General features: G+C 40.2%; 1 protein-coding gene across 1 annotated transcript in view; it reads left to right on the forward strand.

The window, feature by feature from the left end:
* Window positions 1-602: 602 nt before the first annotated feature.
* GCNT2 (glucosaminyl (N-acetyl) transferase 2 (I blood group)) overlaps window positions 603-20,095 on the forward strand; it is a 103,720-nt gene continuing 84,227 nt past the window's right edge. The window contains exon 1 of the mRNA XM_037045395.1: window positions 603-1,968. Within this exon, the coding sequence (XP_036901290.1) occupies window positions 1,047-1,968 (922 nt within the window). The 5' untranslated portion in view covers window positions 603-1,046. The remainder of the gene's footprint in view (window positions 1,969-20,095) is intronic.

The following is a 20,095-nucleotide window of genomic DNA, read 5'->3' on the forward strand; positions in this document are numbered from 1 at the left end:
ATTTTTTTTTAGTTAAGGAAACTCCTTTGAAAGGGTTTATAAAGCTGAATCTAAGGACCTTCTCTCCTTAAATTCTGGATGGTGCCAAACTAAGATGGATGCTCTCTCCTACCTCTCCAGGCATGAGGCTGCTTCCCCCATATCCTCTTTGGGGTAGGCTGAAATAAACTCGACATTCAGCTTTAACCTCTACATAACTTTTGGATGATAACAGGCTGTTAATTTTGGGGGGGGCTTTTTTAAAAAATAGTCTTTATTCATCAGAGTGCCCCAGTCACTTTGTGGAGTGTATTAGGTGTGTGTTGTAAAAGACCTCATCTAACAGCAGAGAAAATTAAGTCCTGGAAAGAATTTGGCTCAACAGCCATTCATATGCCTCGCCTTATAGCATACCCAGCCAATATGGAGATGGGAGCAGGGCGGGGGCAGGGGGTTGTGTGGAAAAATACAGGGTTAAACGTTTTATTTTTAAGTACTAAATATTTATTGACAGAATATCTCTTCAGGCGGTGTTCACATGCTTAGAACTGACGCTTTTAACTTGGCAGTGCTGTTTAAGCAAACAAACTCAGTCAGCTGAGCACAATGATTAACAGGAAGTTGGGGAGCTGATAGAGTTGACAACCTTTGGTCAAGAGAAGAGGCAAGGTTTGAAGTCTCACAGTCATGATTTACAGAATAGTCACCTCACCCCTTAATGATTTTATTGTGGGGATAGGTGGACACATTAGAATCACAACCTCCCTCACGCAACTTATTTTTGTGTAGTAACAGGTTGCAGATTAGTGGAGTCTGAGCAAAGCAATTCCAAAGGAATTACTTCAGAAATGTGTCAAAGAAAAGTTGGACATGCAACACAGCAGTAAATGAGGAGGGAAGGAAGAAAGGAAAAAGACAAAAATGGTCAACTGGAAGAGCATGAAAACAGCCTTTTGCATGTACCAAAAGGATTACGGATTATGGATTCTGGAGAAAATGTAAGTTAAATATCTCTCTACTCTGATCAGATCTCAAGAGATATTTTCCTCTTTTCCTGGTTCTGGATAATGGGTTCCTGGAAGCACTGTCTTTTTAGTGTGTCCCTTATCACTACTCTGATTTTCATAGTTGTTTACAATAACAAATTATGGGATAAGAAACGTTTACTGAGGGTATCTCTTTCCAATGTTTCACTCTTAACAGAAACCTGTCATCAGGTTTTTAAGGGGAAGGTTTTTTACTTAACAGAGAATGCATTGAAAACTACCCTTGGTGAATCTGCCTGTTTTGAATATGTGAATCGAAGTCACTATATAACTGAAACACTCTCAGAAGAAGAGGCTGGCTTTCCTTTGGCTTACACAGTGACCATCCACAAAGACTTTGGCACGTTTGAGAGACTCTTCAGAGCTATTTACATGCCTCAGAATGTCTACTGCGTTCACGTGGATGAAAAGGCGACAGCTGAATTTAAAGATGCAGTGAAGCAATTGCTGAGCTGCTTCCCAAATGCTTTTCTGGCTTCCAAGATGGAGCCAGTTGTCTATGGTGGGATTTCCAGGCTCCAGGCTGACCTGAACTGCATCAAGGATCTTGTGGCCTCGGAGATCCCATGGAAGTATGCCATCAACACCTGTGGGCAAGATTTCCCCCTGAAAACCAACAAGGAAATAGTTCAGTATCTGAAAGGATTTAAAGGGAAAAACATTACCCCCGGGGTGCTGCCTCCCGATCATGCTATTGGACGGACTAAATATGTCCACCAAGAAATATTACACACAAAAAATTCCTATGTGGTGAAAACAACAAAATTGAAAACTTCGCCTCCTCACAACATGACCATCTACTTTGGCACTGCCTATGTGGCCCTCACAAGGGAATTTGCTAACTTTGTCCTCCAAGACCAGCAAGCCCTTGACTTACTGTCCTGGTCCAAGGACACGTACAGTCCTGATGAACATTTCTGGGTGACACTCAATAGGATTCCTGGTAAGTATGTCTCTTAACTTTTGTTTTTATGAACACACAGTGCATGTTCAATATTGAATAAAATGCTTAAAATATAGAAAAATTTAATATTTCAAAGATCTTTAAAGTTAAAAAATTGATAGCAGCTCTGCTCACAGAGCATGTTGAGATAACTCATGCCCATTTTACAGATGAGGAAACAAGGCATAGTGATCAGCAGGGCAATGGGAGAGCTCTACTGCCTGGCTTCATTTTGCCGATATCCCAGGCTGCCTTTCTATACCCAGACACCCACTTCAAATGTGTGCTGTGGCCATGAGACATGGCAGGGGAGTGAGGGAACACTGGCTATGCAAATGAGATTAAACCTAGTTCTCCTTTAAGTGTGATGGCATTCATAATCAGGCATAAATATTATGACTTAAGTTTGAATGGCAATTTGAACATTTTAATTATATTTTTGCCCCATTGATGCTCCTATGGGTAAATTCAGGTCCTTTCAAAATAGAACAGGGTACAACTTTAAATTGTTCACATGCAAGTTCTTTCCTGAAATTAAAACAGAATTCAGAGCATCTTAAAGACTTCTAGACTAGTACCCTCATTTTATAGAAAAAGAACTTCAGTGTGGTTACATGATGTGCTCAAATCGCCCAGCTAGTTAGTGAACATGCCAATTATAAACCAGGTTTCCTAAGCCTCATCTTCTTTGTAACTTGATTTTCAGTTAGGTCTTGGTTGTTACCAAATTAACTCTTTTTTTCCCTTTGGCCCAAGTTCCAAACAACTTGAGATTTGAATGATCTCAAGTTGTTTACAGTGAATCAGTTCAGTTTGGCTAGTTCCATTCAAAATAAAAATTCAGTCACAATTCAAGGGAAAAGTAACTTGAATTAAGATGAGGATCAAGTTTATGGTTTCTTGAGATTAATGGTTTAACCCTGGATGCATGCTACAATCAACTGGAGCTTTTAAAAATACATGAGTCCAGGCCCCATTTCCCAGGGGGCCTCACTTCTTAGGTGAATTAGCCTTCTGTATTTGATCAGTCTCTAGGAAACTCAGGAACAGCCAGGGCTATGAGCCATTCCTTATAGCTGTTAGTTTTAGATATCAGTATACAAAGCTTTAGCCTCACAATACTTTTTCCCCCAAACATTGGAAAACAAGACTTTCTCTTCCTTCCCTTTCTTTCTTTCCTTCCTTCCTCCCTCCCTCCCTCCCTCCCTTCCTTCCTCTCTCTCTCTCTTTCTTTCTTTCTTCATAATGTTATATTTTAAGTGTACAACATAATGATTTGATATTTGTGCACATTACGGAATGATCACCACAGTAAATCTAGTTAACATGCATCACCACACAGGTTTAGAATATTTTTGTCTTGTGATAAGAACTTTTAAGAACTGCCTTGGCTGCCCTGACCAGTGTGGCTCAGTTAGTGGGTGTCATCCTGCACAGTGAAAGGTTGCTGGTTCAATTCTTGGTCAAGGTAAATGCCTGGGTTGCTGTTTTCATCCCTGGACAGCACACTGATCAATGTGTCTCTCACATTCATGTTTCTTTCCCTCTCTTTCTCCCTCCATTTACCTAAAATAAATAAAAATCTTTAAAAAAAAACTGCTCTGGCTAGGTAGCTCAGTTGGTTGGAGTGTCAGCTCCCACATGCCAAAGTTATGCATTTGATCCCTGGTCAAGTCACATACAAGAATCAACCAACCATTATGTGAATAAGTGGATGACAAATTGATGTTTTTCTCTCCACTCCTCTCTCTTTAAAATCAGTAAATTTAAAACTAGAACTTTTAAGAACTATTCTCTTAGCAACTTTTAGGTGTACAAGATAGTATTATTAACTAGTCACCATGTCTGTTCCTTACATCCCCAGGATTTATTTATTTAAAACTGTAAGTTTGTATCTTTTGACCATCTTCACCCATTTCTCCTACCCACCCTTGCTGTATAACACCCCACCTCTTCACCCCCACTCTGGCAACCACTAATATGTTCTCTATGAGTTCAGTTTTGCTTCTTTTTATTCCCCCCCAGATTTCACATATAAGTATGATCATATGGTGTTTGTCTTTCTCTGACTTACGCAATGTAACATAATACCCTCAGTGTCAATCCATGATATTGTAAATGGCAAGATTTCTTTTTTATGAATGAATAATATTCCAGTATATATAGACACCACATTTTTTAATCTATTTATCCAGCACTGGACATATAGGTAGTCTCCCTATATTGGCTGTTTTAATTAATGCTGCGGTGAATATGGAGTGCAGATATCTTTTTGAGTTAATGTTTTCATTTTCTTTTAAATCTGGAAGGGGTAAAGCCACAGTGATAAAAGAAATCAGAGCTCAGGAAAGTGAGGTGGGGGAGGTTTAACCACACAGCGGTTTATGTGGATTAGTAGCATACAGAATAAGGGAAGTAAAAGCCTCTGTTCTCTCTCCTGTGTTGCTTGGACCATGTCTGATAGATACAGGTCTGGGTACCACACTTTAAGGGGAGACACTGACAAAGCAGGTTCCAAAGAGAACAGCCAAGAAGGATAAAAGACCAAATGATATTTTTTAAAATTACCAATGACAAACAAAAAGGATATTTAATCTGAAAAAGGTCTGAAGTGGTATCGCTGCTTTCACATAAAGATTTGCTGGTGAACAAGAAATTAAACCAACTCTGTAGTTTTGAAAGAATAGTCTACAGTCAGTGATAGGAGAGGAAAGAGCCCATCCACCTGGAATTAGAAGGGACAGCTTGCTCAGTGCTGAACAAGCCCAAGGAATATGTGGAAGAAGAAACTGGAGAAAGGCTGTGAAAGAAACTTGTTTCTCTAGTGTTGGACAAAATGGATTGTGAGTCTCTTTGACTCTGAGCGTCCATGACCCTGAATGAAACCTGGGTGTTTCATTCATTCATTTCAGTAAACTAGGTTTACTGAACAGAAACTTAAGAGTAACACCCGACTTTTTAACATTATTTATCTATTGGAACTAGATTTTTATACCTCTGCTTAGCAGTTACAGTTCAGCAGAGCAATGGAAAATAAATGCACTGCTCTATTTCAACACTTGTATGAAGGGTACTTGCTAGAGGCTGTGGCCCATCACTGGTGCAACCAACTCTTGCGGGACCTGGGGTGGCCAGAGTGTAGGTGGCCATCTTACTTAACTGTTATCCTGCTGTGTGGAAATCTGGGTCATCTGTTTTGAGGGCCCTTCTAGTTGATGTTTGAGTTGTTCGCTTCTGGTCATTTTAAAGGTTGATCTAATCAACTGCAATGATTGGGGGCTAATTAGGATTCTCAAAGCAGCAACAAATCGAGAGGGAAAAGCACCTCATAAATGAAATGGACTCATGGGGACATAGAACAGTACAACACAGTAGAAATATAATGTGAGCCACATAATGTAATTTTAGATTTTCTAGTAGCCACATTAAAAGAAACAAAGGTAAGTAGGCAAAATTAATTTAAATAACGTATTTTATTTAACTCAATATAAAAGCACCTTTGTACTCGTGGCTGATGACTGCTGTAACAGACAGGGCAGGTGGGCCATGCATCCTTCCCGCTCTGGTCACAAAGTTCAGGATGCAGATGTACTGCCCCAGCAGCCAGCTCATGGTTCAGCATCTTCATCTCTGCTGATTTTTCTTTCTTTGAAATTTTTACTCCTGCTTCAGGGCTTCCACGTACTTATAGGCCCACAGTTCTGTGGCTTCTACTTTCTACATTTTCCCCTTGCATTGCCAGGTTTTGTGCTACTCTGCTCACAGCCATTCCTCTCTGTACCCACTTCAGACAGTCTTACTTTGGGTCATGTAGTCACTGTGCAATGAGTATCCCCGTCATTTCACACATTTCATAGGCTGCTGCTGACCTCTCTGTAGATATCTGTCTTTCATTTAGGCCCCATGTTGTTCCTGTCAGCTGTGGCCAGGGTGGCAGAATCATGTGCTTTAAAGTGCAAAACAGCTGGTGTAGCTCAGTTGGTTGGGCATCATCCTGCAAAGGGAAAGGTCGCTGGTTGGATTTCGGTCAGGGCACATGCCTGGGTTGCAGTTCGGGTTTCCTGTAGGGGTGTGTATGAGAGGCAACCAATTGATATTTTTCTCAGACATTGATGTTCTCTCCTTCTCTTTCTCCTTCCCTTCCTCTGTCTCTAAGAGTGAATAAGTAAAATCGTAAAAAAACAAATAAATAAAGTGCAAAACAAAATATGGCCACCTACGCACAGTAAGTCTCTTAAGAAGTGGCAGGTCCTCAGGAAGGCTTTCGGAAGATCAGAACCCCTGTGTGGTCTACTCCTGCAAAGTTTCCCATGAGGACAAGTATGTTATAGAAAGGGACTTCACATATGGCTTTAAAGAGGACAGCCAGTGACCTTCACTAGCTGTCCCCCTTTCTTCCCCCCACCCATCTTTTCTCCATTGTCCTCTCAACTCCTCCCACTTCTTTTCCCTAATCCAGTCTGAAGCAAGGTGGCAACCCTTTAGTTTATCCTCTGACTCAGCCCTGGGTGATGTCCAGTTAGAGAGAAGCTTGACCTGCAGGCCTGAGGTGCTACTGCTACTTTCCTCCTGAGTTACTGATCATATGCTTTTCTGGGTTCTGCCTGTGACAGGGACTTTCAGTGGCTTTGTTTCATTTATCTGTATTTCTCGGATTTAAAGATTTAAAAACTGACTTATGGCCCTGGCCAGGTAGATTGACTGGTTAGAGAGTTGTCCCAATACGCCAAGGTATTAGGTTTGATCTTCAGTCAGGGCACAGATAAGAAGCAACCAATGAGTATGTAAATCAAGTGGAGCACCAAATTAATGTTTTTCTCTCTCTATCTCTTAAAATACGTTAAAAGTAAATAAATAAATAATAAAAACTGACCAATGGCCCTGGCTAGGTAGCTCAGTCGGTCGGAGCATTGTCCTAATACACCAAGATTGCTGGTTCAATCCCTGGTCAGGGCACGTGCAAGATCAACCGATGAATGCATAAATAAATGGAACAGCAAATCAGTGTTTCTCTCTCCCACCCCTCTCCTTCTTTTCTCTCCAAAAATAAAATAAAATAAATAAAAAATGACCAATGAGCCCTGGCTGGTATAGCTCAGTGAATTGAGCACGGGCCTTCGAACCAGAAGATCGAGGTTTGATTCCCAGTCAGGGCACATACCCGGGTTGCAGGCCGGTTCCCTGCAGGCCAACTCCCAGCAGGGGATGCACGAAAGGCAACCATACATTGATGTTTCTCTCCCTCTCTCCTTCCCCTCTAAAGATAAATAAATAAATTTAAAAAATACATAATTAAAAAAAATGACCAATGATTTCTGCCCCACTTGCTTTAAAGTAATATTTTTAATATGATTCTTTAGGAGCTTCTTTCCAATTCTTATTAAAATGTGAATAGTTGTGAAAACAGCCTTCTTTCCTGAGAGCAGGTTTGGTTGCAGATAGGAGGAGAGAGGAATTTTGAGGTGCCTGAAGGGGAAGGATTAAAGAAAAGAAGAGTAGTGGAGGTCATGGGTCTGGAACCAGACTCTGCCTGCTTCGCATTTTCTCCCCTAGGAGCCAGCCTCTGGACAAGCTCTGCTGGCATTCTCGTGTCCCTGGTAGGAGAACCTTGTTGAATTTCCATCTGCTATAGAGTCCATACTGGCCTGACCTTTTGTCATTATTTGAGACAGGCTGTAGACCCTATATCTGTAAAAATACAAACTGAGGTGCTGAATGCTGAAATCTTGAGAGATGTGAATGCAGGAGGCAGGAAAGCCAGATCTGAATCAGTATGGTCCTGAGAACTTGTATCAGGGCCCCAGTGATTTGCCTGGGTTCCTAATATGCAGAGGGAGTTTATGCTCCTCAAACACCTGCTCACAATGCTTCCAAGATCACTAGGTATGTGCATAGACTTGCAGGGGAGAAAAAATTTAAGGACAAGATTTACTATTAGCTTGAGCAATTTCCATTTTTATATCTGCTAGAAATACTGATTGTTGTCAACTCATAGGAAAAGTAATTGGTAAGTTGGGACACCTATGAGTTCTTACCAAGGAAATATAGTCTCTTGAGAAGGTGATAAATGGCATGACAAACATCTTTGATACCGGTACATTATCAAAGCAACAGGGGCATTAGTTTTATAGCTCGTTCAGAAGAAATGAGATCATGGATGATCTCATTTTTGCTATACTTTTGACAGCCCTCCTTCACTGGTCACTGGCTTTGTTCTTTGAGCATTCTAAAGCTCATACTATATCCTTACTCTCCTCTTTTTTCCTTCCTCAGCTAAGTTACACTATTTTTTTCCTGATTTCTTTTCTCTCAAGAGGATAATTCCTACCTGTGTTGTCTTGGAAGTTAAACCCCGATAGGACGCAGGGCACCTAGACATTCAAGTATCTTCTATGAAGTAATGAGCTTAATTTCTTAGTAATAAGATGACTCAGCAGAAAAGAAGACCATTGGAGATTTCAATATTTTTTTTGAGTTTTAAATAAGATTAAAATTTCTGCAAATCAGAAATTTCCCTAAAATGTAGTTTAGTTGATTTATATGCTTCTTAAATATCTACATATATTATCATCAAAAATGGTTTGCATAATAGTGATGACAAACATGGACATGTTTGCTTTGTTAATTATACCATCTCCTGGGATTTCTGAGAAATAATCAGAGCAGTGACCCTGTTTTAATATTAATATGAAGCTAAATAAATTAATATGCAATTAATTAATAATTTAATTAATTTAATAAACATATTATTAATGCTATTCAAGAACAATATTTCTTGTTGGCAAGGAGATGGAACCCTCATGCACTGTTGGTGAGATTGCAAAATGGTGCAACCACTGTGGAAAGGAAGTTCCTCAAAAAATTAAAGATAGAACTAACTTGAGACCCAGTAATTTGACTTCTAAATACCCTTTTCTGGGTATTTACCTGAAAAATTTTGAAGCTTGGATTTGAAAAGATGTATGCATCCCTATGTTCATTGCAGTATTATTTACAATAGCCCAGATATGGAAGCAACCCAAGAACCCACCAACAGTTTATTGGCCAAAGAAGAGGTGATATATATATATATATATAATATTACTTGCCCATAAAAAGAATTAAATATTATCACTTGTGACAACATGACTAGACCTAGATGGTATTGTGCTGAGTGAAAAAGTCAGGCAGAGAAAGACAAATACCATGTGATTCCATTTATGTGTGGAATCTAAAATGCAAAATAAATAACCAACAAAAGAGAAACAGAGTCATAGATACAGACAGCAGATTGGTGGTTGCTGGATGTGGGAGAGTGGGGGCTGAGCGGGAGAGGTGGAGGGGTCAGGAGGTACAGTCTGGCAGTTGCAGAGTTGCCATGGGATAGAAAAACAAGGGTTGGGCCTAACTGCACTGAAGTCAGTGGGCATCAAGCAGAGTGCATTTCAGACTTTTGCAGACTGTAGAGTATGTCGAACAAGTGGTCTAAAGATGTGATTACACTGTAGAGTAGATGTCTGCTCCCCGTTGCTGATGGGATTTAAAACCAAACAGTCTTGGCTCTGCTACATATAGTCTGCGTAACTTTGGGCAAGCTGCCAAATATCTCAGAGCCAGATTCTTCGTCTGTATCTTGAGGATAAACTATCTCCTTGTCAGACTGTTAGAAGGATTAGAGTATACAAATCATACCTGGTGCATTGCAGGAGCTCCTTACATGTTCAGAGGAGGAACTGACTAACTTCTTAGATGAGTTTTGAGGTTTTAATGTTACTATTTTGAAACTTGTGTGTTAAAACAAAATCCAAAAAAAAAACCCGAAACAAAATCCATAAAACCTTGAACATGCGGCTTTGAAATTGCAAAGATAATTTGTTTGCTAGAATAGGGTACGTGGCCCACACAAGATATTCCTGAGCTGTAGCTTTACTTAGCAATGTGACACATGTAGAGTTTTAAGTATTTGATTTCTCTTTCCTCTTATTAAAAACAAGTATCTTGTAGACTGGTCTGAAAACAAACAGTCTCCCATCCTTGCTCGTGTTGTCCCCTTGTGAAATGCTCTTTACTCTTGCTGCTCATTCTAGTCATTTCTCAAGATCCACTGGAAATGTCAGTTCCTCAGAGAAGCCTTTCCTGCCCCTTTTCCTTCCCAGAGAAGCAGCCACTCTCATTCATACTTTACTTGTACTTGGGTAACAACATCTCCTCCACTGCATCTTTTTTTAAAAATTGTTCAAGTACACTTGTCTCCATCTTCCTGCCACCACTTTGCGCCACCCCACCCACCCCCACCTCCCACCTTCCCCCGCCTCCTACCTTCAACCTTTCTCCCTTTGACTTTGTCCATGTGTCCTTTGTACATGTTCCTTGATGACTCTTTCCCTTCTTTCCATTATTGCCCTCCCCCCTCCCTTCTGGTTACTGTGAGTTCTTTATTTCAATGTCTCTGGTTACATATTGTTTGCTTGTTTGTTTTGTTGATTAGGTTCCACTTATAGGTGGGACCATGTGGTATTTTCCTTTCACCTTCTGGCTTATTTCACTCAGCATAATGCTCTACAGTTTCATCCATGCTGTTGAGGAGGATAGAAGCTCCTTCTTTCTTTCCTCTGAGTAGTATTCCATTGTGTGAATGTACCAGTTTTTTGATCCATTCATTTACTGATGGGCACCTATGTTGCTTCCAGCACATGGCTATTGTAAATTGTGTTGCTGAACATTGAGTGTACATATGTTCTTTTGAATTGCTATTTCAGTGTTCTTAGAGTATAACCGCAGGAGTGGAATTGTTGTGTCAAAAGGCAGATCCGTTTCGTTTTTAGTTTTCTGAGGAAATTCCATACTGTTTTCCACAGTGGCTGCACCAGTCTGTGTTCCAACCAACAGTGCACTAGGGTTCCCTTTTCTCCACAGCCTTGTCAGCACTCATTCTTTGCTGATTTGGTTATGATGGCCATTCTGATCAGTGTGAAGTGGCATCTCACTGTGGTTTTAATTTGCATCTCTGTGACAGCTAGCATGGGAGAGGCAACCAATGGATGTTTCTCTTGCACACTGATGTTTCTCTCCCTCCCTTCCCCTCTCTCTAGAAATGAATATATAAAATCTTTATAAAAATAAAGCAACTCATTCAACTGAGATACTGTCCTAAAATGTTTACTGTATTTTGATCCCTTTTCTGTTGTTTTATGCACACTGTAAGTCATCCTCCTTTTAAGACTCAAATGGCTGCAATTCCCTCTTTTTCAATAAAACCACATTGACTATCTTTAGCTTATATCCCATCAACATAAGAAACATCTAAACCTGTAGAGGATTTTTATGAGTTTATTTGAGCAAATTGATGATAATTGCTAGGAAACAAGATCTCAAATGCTTTGGAGAATGATGATTTGCAATTTTTTCTTTAAACTGACACGTATAGTAGATTTTGAAATCTGAGCAGCAATGAGAATCACATTTCTTGATTAAACGGAACAGAGAACAAACAGATAGTGGGTGAGCAATTTCTTTTATGCATCTGGAATTAAGGTAGGAACGGAAACAAGATTACACGAAGGTGGGAGAAATCAAGGCAGGGACTGGATCACAGGATAATTAATAAGATTATATGATCTCTCAGGGTGGTCAAGGTGTCTAGTAAAGAGGCATTTTAAAGGTGTGTTAACCTAGAGGCAGAGAAACAATGAACAGGACTTGCTTAAGGCAAAAATAAACTTCTACTAAAGAAGTTACATGCCTGGGCATAATCAATAAAATATATTTTAAAATTAATTTATGTTTTGGTTATGCTATTACAATTGTCCCAATTTTTCTGCTTTTGCCCCCCTCCACCCAAGACCTCCCACTCCCTCTGGCAATCCCCTCTCCTTTGTTTGTGACCATGGGTCATGCATGTAAGTTCTTCAACAACTCTTAACATCCCCCTGCCTATTCTGTAACTACCAATTTGTAGTTCTTTTGTTTTTTGATTACATAAGGTTAGTGTGTATTTAACAATACATGGTTACATTTTGTAAGTAAAATACATGATTACCTGGTAAGTAAAAAAAAAAAAAAAAGAAGAAGGAGTTACGTGCCTGGGGCGTGACTACCCACCAGGACCTGCCCAGTTAGGAATTTGTGATCAGGTCACCCTGAGAGATTACTTTTGGTGAAATTTATTACAGAGCCCTGCCCTCCCCTCGCTTTTTTTGTCCACAGGTCTTATTCTCCCAGTTCTTTAGCAGTGAGATGAGGGGTTTGTGCTGGAGTCCTAGTCAGTATTTTTGTGGCTTTTACTTTTTTTTTAATTTTAGAGAGAGGGGAAGGCAAGGAGAAAGAGTGCGAGAGAAGAATCAATGTGTGGTTGCCTCTCATGTGTCCCCTATTGGGGACCTGGCCTGCAACCCAGGCATGTGCCCTGACTGGGAATCAAACTGGTGACCCTTTGTTTCACAGGCCCGTGCTCAATCCACTGAGCTGCACCAGCCAAGGCTGTGCTTTTTATTTTTTGTTTTTTTTTTTAATTTCACAAGATTTGAAATGGTCACCATTTGGGTGTGTGCATTGATTGGTCTGTGCTACATACATGTGACCACCTAGAAACTTGGGAGGAGCTTGCTTAAATCCACATCAATTTGTTGTTTCAAATACTACTTCCTGTGTTACTGAGCTTGACAGATTTAGGCAGTGTCTGACAGGTTTTCACAATCATTTGTTTTCCCTCAGAAGATTCATAAATGTGTCTATTTTTCTCCTTGTTAGAAATGAGGTGGACAAATTTCTTTAATTTTTGCAATTCTAATTAACCTCTGTCTAGCTTTAGTGAAAAGCATAACATTTTTATGGAAGTTAAATCAGCCACCCTTGTAGAATTTTCCATTCAAATTCTGAGGCATGTACAGCTGTTTTTAGCTGCTTTTGAGACTTTGCAGACCTCAGTTCTGGTCTGAGCCTCCAGCGCCTCCAAAAGCTAGGCAAAGGACAGGATTTAAGGCTCTTCTTGCTTTCCAGATTTGAAGCCATAAAAGGGAAGGTTAAGATAGGAGGGGAAATGAAATCAAGGACAAGTCAGACCCTGACTGGTCTGGCTCCGTTAGTTGAGCATTGTCCTGCAAACTGAAAAGTTACTGGTTCAATTCTGCTCAGGGCATATGCCCGGGTTGTGGGCCAGTCCCTGGTTCGGCACATGCAAGAGACAACCAATGGATGTTTCTTTCTAACATCAGTGTTTCTCACCTTCTCTCTTCCTTTCCCTCTCTCTAATAGTAAATAAATAAAATCTTCTTTAAAAAAAAAGAACAAAGCAAGATTGAGAGTGAAGTTAGTTGCAATGGTAAGTCACTACTGATAAGATGTGGAGCCTGAGAATACAAACCTGAGCTTTCTTGGAAGGTCGTACGTCTCAGCACATTCTCATTCATAGTGAAACCAGAAATAGCTCTATCTTTTGCTAAAGTGTGTGTGTGATGTGCTTTAGCTTATTACCCATCTGTGTCCTGTAATGGCAGCCTCTTTCTTTGTCACACTGTGTGCTCATTGCTGTCCTTCTGGCTGTGCACGGTATGTGCTGTGCTGGCTGTGTTTGTAGAATGGCTGCCTGTCCACCCAGAAGTATGTGTGGCACAGAAGGCCCAGGGCAGTTGGAACCCCTTGTACAAACACCTCTGGTTGAAAGAACTTTGTCCATTTTTTAAAAAATAGGTATTTTCTTATATTGTTTCAAATATTTTATGTATTTATTTTTAAAGAGAGGGAAAGGGAGAGGAACATCAATATGCAAGAGATGCATCAACTGGTTGCCTCTTGAGTGTCCCCAACTGGGGACCTGGCCTACAGCCCTGGCACCTGCCCTGACTGGATATCGAACTGGCAACCTTTCAGCTTGCAGGCCAGCGCTCAGTCCACTTAGCTGCACCAGCCAGCACTGTCCATTTTTATATAGGTGCCAGACAAATGATTGTTTTCAATATGCGCCTTGGTGAAAAAACTTGAAAAGTACTTCTTTATTTTATTTTTTTAAAGATTTTATTTATTTATCTTTAGAGGGGAAGGGAAGGAGAGAAGGAGAGAAATGTCAGTGTATGGTTGCCTCTCGTGGGTCCCCTGCTGGAAACTGGCCTGCAACCCAGGTATGTGCCCTGACTGGGAATCGAACCGTGATCATGCGGTCTGCAGGTCCGAGCTTAATCCACTGAGCTACACCAGCCAGGGGCAAAAAGTACTTCTTTAATATACCTTTCCAAATTGAAACTAGATTTCAAAATCTCAGAGGGGCAGAGTTTCCATTTGGCCATAAAAGGTAAAGAGATGAATCTAGTAATTAATGAAGCATCTATCTTTAGGCAGAATCGTATTTTAATGAATGACCTATGTTAAGTCTATAGAATGGGGCTGTTTCCACATCCTAGAAGACTCCAATCTGGCACTGTTAAAGAAATCTTACAGCACAAGTGTTTTCTCAAGGAGAGAGCAGAAAAACTTAACATCATGCTTTATTTAAGTTATTTGATCTTCACAGAAATCCCTGAGAAGCATTTTGCAGAGAAGTAAACTGGTGCTCCAGAAAGTAGAATGACTTAATCTGTGTTTGCTTGACCCCTGGATTATGATCAGGCATTATGACTTTCAGAAGTTCCCATGACTGAAGCAATGTATTTAATAAGAATACTACTCTTTGAATATCTAGAAAATGTTTAAAGATCTTAATGTGTTTTCAACCTTTTATTTTAAACTAATTTCAAATTTACTATGCTTATAAGAGTATAATGAGCTCTCCTATACCCTTCACCCACATTTTCCAACCCATAACACTTTAACAATTTATCACTTTTGCTTTATCTTATTCCTCTCTCTCTTTCACTCTCTCTCTCTTGTGCATTTTTCCTAAACCATTTGCCAGTTGCTCCTTGCACTTTCACGGTAGGTTTCTAACACTAGCGACAGAGATACTGTCTTACACACCCATAGAACAACCATCAAGTGGTACAGCATTTCTCTTCAATCCACACACCCTATTTCAGTATCACTGGTTGTACTGACTAATAATGTCTTTCATAAAATTAGGATCTTTTTAAAAATTTCAAACTACATTTAGATGTCATATCTTTTTAGTCTCCTCTAATTTGGAACAATTAGTCTATTTGTGCTTTTCAAGGTCTCATCGTTTTTGAAGAATGGAAGTCTGATGTTCCTTCATGATCAGATTCGAGTTATGCCTTTGGGGCAAAGATACTAGAGAAGTAATGGTATGGGAGCATGCCAAGTTGACTTGTTTTGATAGTGGCAATGTTAACTTTTGTTACCTGGTTAAGATCTACCTGACAGATTTGTATTTCATATTTACTACTAATTACTAAGTATTTTATGAGGAGACAGTTTGAGACTATTTAGATGTCCTGTTCTTCATCAAATGTTCACTCTCCAGTTCGGCAGTCCACTAATGGTTCTTGCCTGACCCAGTGATTACTGTGTGGTTGCCAAACTGTGATTTTTTTCTGATTCCATCCTTCTGTGTTCATTTAGTTGACATTCACCTGTAAGGTAGAACCTTCTCCCCATGTGCTCACTTGGTTTTTTGTTTGTTTGTTTACGGATGTGGGTTCCCATTTTACTCAATGGATTATAACCCATTACTATTTATACTTATATTGCTGCTCAAATATTCCAGACTTAGCCAGTGGGTGCCCTTTCAAGCTGATTCCTATGTCTTTTCAATATGGCCCCATATTTTTTGAGTACTTCCTTACTTTCTGGCATGAGACATTCCATTAATTTTGCATTATACTTAACCTGCCCAGGTCTTGGAGTCAGCCATTTTCTTTAAGGAATCCTCATTGCATTCAGTAAAGAATAATATTTATAAACCAAGATCTGTGCATTCAAAGGCATTATTACAACTATGACCTTTCAGGGATCAGAGCTAGAAAAAATGTGTATCTTACATATAAGATACACATAAGACACACACATGTATACTCTCTCTTCTTTAATGTTTATTTTATTTTATTTTTAAAGTATATTTTATTAATTATGTTATTGCAGATTTCCTGCTTTTTCCCCCTTTATCTCCCCTCTGCCCTGTATACCCCAACCCTCCAGCATTCTGCCCCGCCCCACCTTAGTTCATGTCTGTGGGTTGTACATATAAGTTCTTTGATTTCTCTGTTTGTTATAGCATTCTTAACCCCTCCCCATTTATTTTATGCCTATCAATTATGCTTCTTATTCCTTGCACCTTCGACCCGATTCTTCTCTCCCCTTCTCCACTGAAAACCCTCCAGGTGATCTCCATATCTGTGATTCTGTTACTTTTCTAGTGGTTTTGCTTAGTCTTTGTTTTCATTTTTTTAGGTTCAGTTGTTGATAGTTTTGAGTTTGTTGTCATTTTACTGTTCATAGTTTTTTATCTTCTTCTATTTGCTAGATAAGTCCCTTTAACACTTCATATAATAAGGGCTTGGTGATGGTGAACTCCCTTAACTTGACCTCATCTGGGAAGCACTATATCTGCCCTTCCATTCTAAATGATAGCTTTGCTGGATAGAGTAATCTTGGATGTAGCTCCTTGCCTTTCATGACTTGGGATACTTCTTTCCAGGCCCTTCTTGCCTGTAAGGTTTCTTTTGAGAAATAAGCTGATAGTCGTATGGAAACTTCTTTGTAGGTAACTGCCTCCTTTTCTCTTGCTGCTTTTAAGATTCTCTCCTTACCTTTAATCTTGGGTAATGTAATTATGATTTGTCTTGGTACATTCCTCTTTGAGTCCAACTTTTTTGGGGCTCTCTGGGCTTCCTGGACTTCCTGGAAGTCTATTTCTTTTGCCAAATTGGGGAAGTTTTCCTTCATTATTTGTTCAAATAAGTTTTTGATATCTTGCTCTTGTTCTTCTCCTTCTGGCACCCCTATAATTCTGATGCTAGCGCATTTAAAGTTGTCCCAGAGTTTCCTAAGCCTCTCCTCATTTTTGTGAATTCTTGTTTCTTCATTCTCTTCCAGTTGGATGCTTATTCCTTCCTTTTGTTCCAAATTGTTGATTTGAGTCCTGGTTTTCTTCCCTTCACTGTTGGTTCCCTGTACATTTTCCTTTATTTCACTTTGAGTAGCTTTCGTTTGTTCCTTCATTTTGCAGCTGAGCTAGTCAGTTCTAAGAGCATCCTGATAATCAGTGTTTTGAACTGTGTGTCAGATAGTTGGCTATCTTCTTGTCACTTAGCTCTTTTTCTGGTGTTTTGATTTGTTCTTTCACTTGGGCCATATGTATTTGTCTCGGTGCACCTGATATGTTGTAAGTGGGCGGGGCCATAGGTATTCACCACAGTGGAACAACCCTCTTTGCTGCATTGTGATGCTGTCTGTGGGGGAGGGGTCAGAGATGGAACAATTATGTTCACTTGCTCCACTCAAGCCCCACTTTCTATCGAGCTCTCTCTCTCTCTCATTTGAGACTGGGAGTTTCTCCCACCGTGGCAACCCTCACAGTAGTTTACAGCTATCTTTGAGTCTTTAGTCTCCTGTTCAGCCAGTCTCCCTTGGTCCAAATTGCCTCCCACATCCTTTCCACTCAGCTGCCCACCTACCAGTCTTGGTGAATGTTGTTTTTAGCTCCTTGGTTGTAAAAATTCCATGCAGTTTGATTTTCTGGCACTTCTGGTTGTTTATTGCTTTTAGATTGGTTGTTATCTTTCTTTTGGTTGTGTGAGGAAATGAAGCATTCCTACCTACACTGCCACCTTGGACGAAACTTCCACAGGTATATTCTCCAATTTGTATGTGGTATCATCTCACTCATGCAAATGTATCTATGTTTTAATTTTAAAATATATATTAAAAACACAATTTCACAGTACCCCTAATTCTAACCCAACAGCACAGGGTTTATTCTTTCCACTTCTTTCTGCAGCAGTTAGAAACCTGGCTCCCATTAACCTCAGTACATTCACTTTTTTCTCAGTCCCATTCTCTGACCAACCAGTCTTCTCATGGTGCTTAGCTGAACTTCTGGACCCAGGACATACAGATCTACTTCTTATCAGCTATAGCCTTGGTCCCTGGGAAGAAACAAGGAACTCTGAATGGATTTTTATACCTTTATGAGTCTATTTGTATTAGGAGGCAGATAAGCATATAAATAATAAACTCAAAGTCCTGCTTTAATGCTATCTGAATCCATAACCTTTGGTAATGAAGTTTTACTTGCATATCTATAAAATGGGGATAATAATGTGCTTATTACTTTTACAGGGTTATTGTTAGCATTAGATGGTAGTCTACAAGAAATGTTGACCAAATACCTGACACCTGGTTAGCTCAATATTATCTTTTATTATTGTATCAGTCAGGGCCCTAGCAAGAAAACAGATAGCATGCTCAAATTAGGCTAGTCAAGAAAGGCTTAGAAAAAGGACTGTGGATAGGGGCCCTTCGCAAATAACTGCAGTCAAAGAAGACAGCTATTCTGCTGTAAGTGGCAAGATAGGGGCTGGGGTTTAAACATCTTGATTGTCTCCCTGTCACTGAAAAACCCACCAGAGCCAGAGCCCATTGACACATTCTACACTGGTCAGCTCTCCTGCAGGGGGAGGTGTGGGGGAGGGACATCGAGGGCCAAGTGGAAACAATGAGCTTAATTAGTCAACGTTTTTGGTGGTATGTTTTTGTAAAACTGGTAACTGATTCTGATGGAATTCTTGTCCTAGTGTATCGGACCCCTGTCAATACAGTCATCTGGGCAGTTTCAGACCTAGTCCTCTCAGAAAGGAAAGCGTAAAAACGAACTGGTCTGGAGAGTGGGTGTTCTGAGAATTATAGAAGGCTGAAAGTCTAGGAAGCAGGAGAGCAGGATCTGAGCACCTGGAGTCCAGGTCAGGACAGAGAGGCACTTTGGAGTCAGTGAATTGTTCTCCACAGGCAGAAAGAGATAAGCATGATTCATGGGAGCTCTATTCCAGAGATTATTACCACATCTGGTTAATTAGTTCCAAGGCCAGGCCGTCTGAAACCCAGTTCTGCATGGGCCAGATATTCCCTGGGTCACGCCTTCTGCTCAACACTGGTCAAACCATGCAGAAATGTGATCACCTGAAGAGTTGGCTGGAGAGAGATTTGGAAGTCAATCATAATATGAGCCAAGAGGAAAAGATGTGTGCAGATGGTTTTCTGAACAATAAAAAAAAGATGCTGGGAGAAAAAGAAAAGAAATGTCCCAGTGTTTCAGGCTTAGGTGTCTTCTCAATACATGCTGATTGATTGAATGTGAGAGAAAGAAGAGGAGTGTTGGAATAAAGAATGTGTGGGTCTTACTGGAAGTGAACACAGCTCTCCTTATTCCTCATGTTTTCTCCATGAAGCAGATCTGGGTGGGGAGGCCAAGACCTTCCTGGGCATGCCTGAAAGGGGGTAGGTGGCAACAGCTCTGGAATAAAGCTGCTCACATTCAAGTCCCATGCCAGTCCCTCCCAGCTGAGTGACCCCAGACTGGTTCCCTGGGAGAACAGTGAGCTTCCAAATCTCAGTTTCCTCACTGGACAAGTGGGGGTGATAATCCCTAATGCCACCTATCAGCTTTGTCATTCATATTTCTTGGTACCTCGTTATACTAGGCATTCCATTTTCAGTGCAGGTGCCTCCCTCCATCCTTATTTGATCTAGATGAGAAGTCCCTTAAGGGCTGGCACTCAGTTCAGTGTTGTTGAACACAAGGGTTTTTTGAATTAAATTTTAATGCTCTGTTCTGCTTTCTTTTTTAAAATATATTTTATTGATTATGCCATTACAGTTGTTCTAATTCCTCCCCTTCATTCCCCTCCACCCTGCACACCCCTCCCCCACCATCCCCCCTTTAGTTTATGTCCACGTGTCTCAAGTTCTTTAGATTCTGTATTTCCCATAGTATTCCTGCCCTACCCCCTGTCAATTTTCTACCTACCGTCTATGCTACTTATTCTCTGTACCTTCTCCCCCCTTCTCCTCCTCCCACTCCCCTGTTGCTAACCTTCCATGTGATCTTCATTTTTATGGTTCTGCTCCTGATCTAGCTGTCCCCTTAGTTTGCTTTTGTTTTAGGTGTGGTTGTTAATAACTGTGAGTTTGCTGTCTTTTCACTGTTCATATTTTTTATCTTCTTTTTCTTAGATAAGACCCTTTAATGTTTCATTTAACATTT

The sequence above is a fragment of the Sturnira hondurensis genome, unplaced genomic scaffold, assembly GCF_014824575.4.
Source record: "Sturnira hondurensis isolate 20B ecotype Veracruz unplaced genomic scaffold, ASM1482457v3 Scaffold0004271, whole genome shotgun sequence".
Taxonomy (NCBI): Eukaryota; Metazoa; Chordata; class Mammalia; order Chiroptera; family Phyllostomidae; genus Sturnira; species Sturnira hondurensis.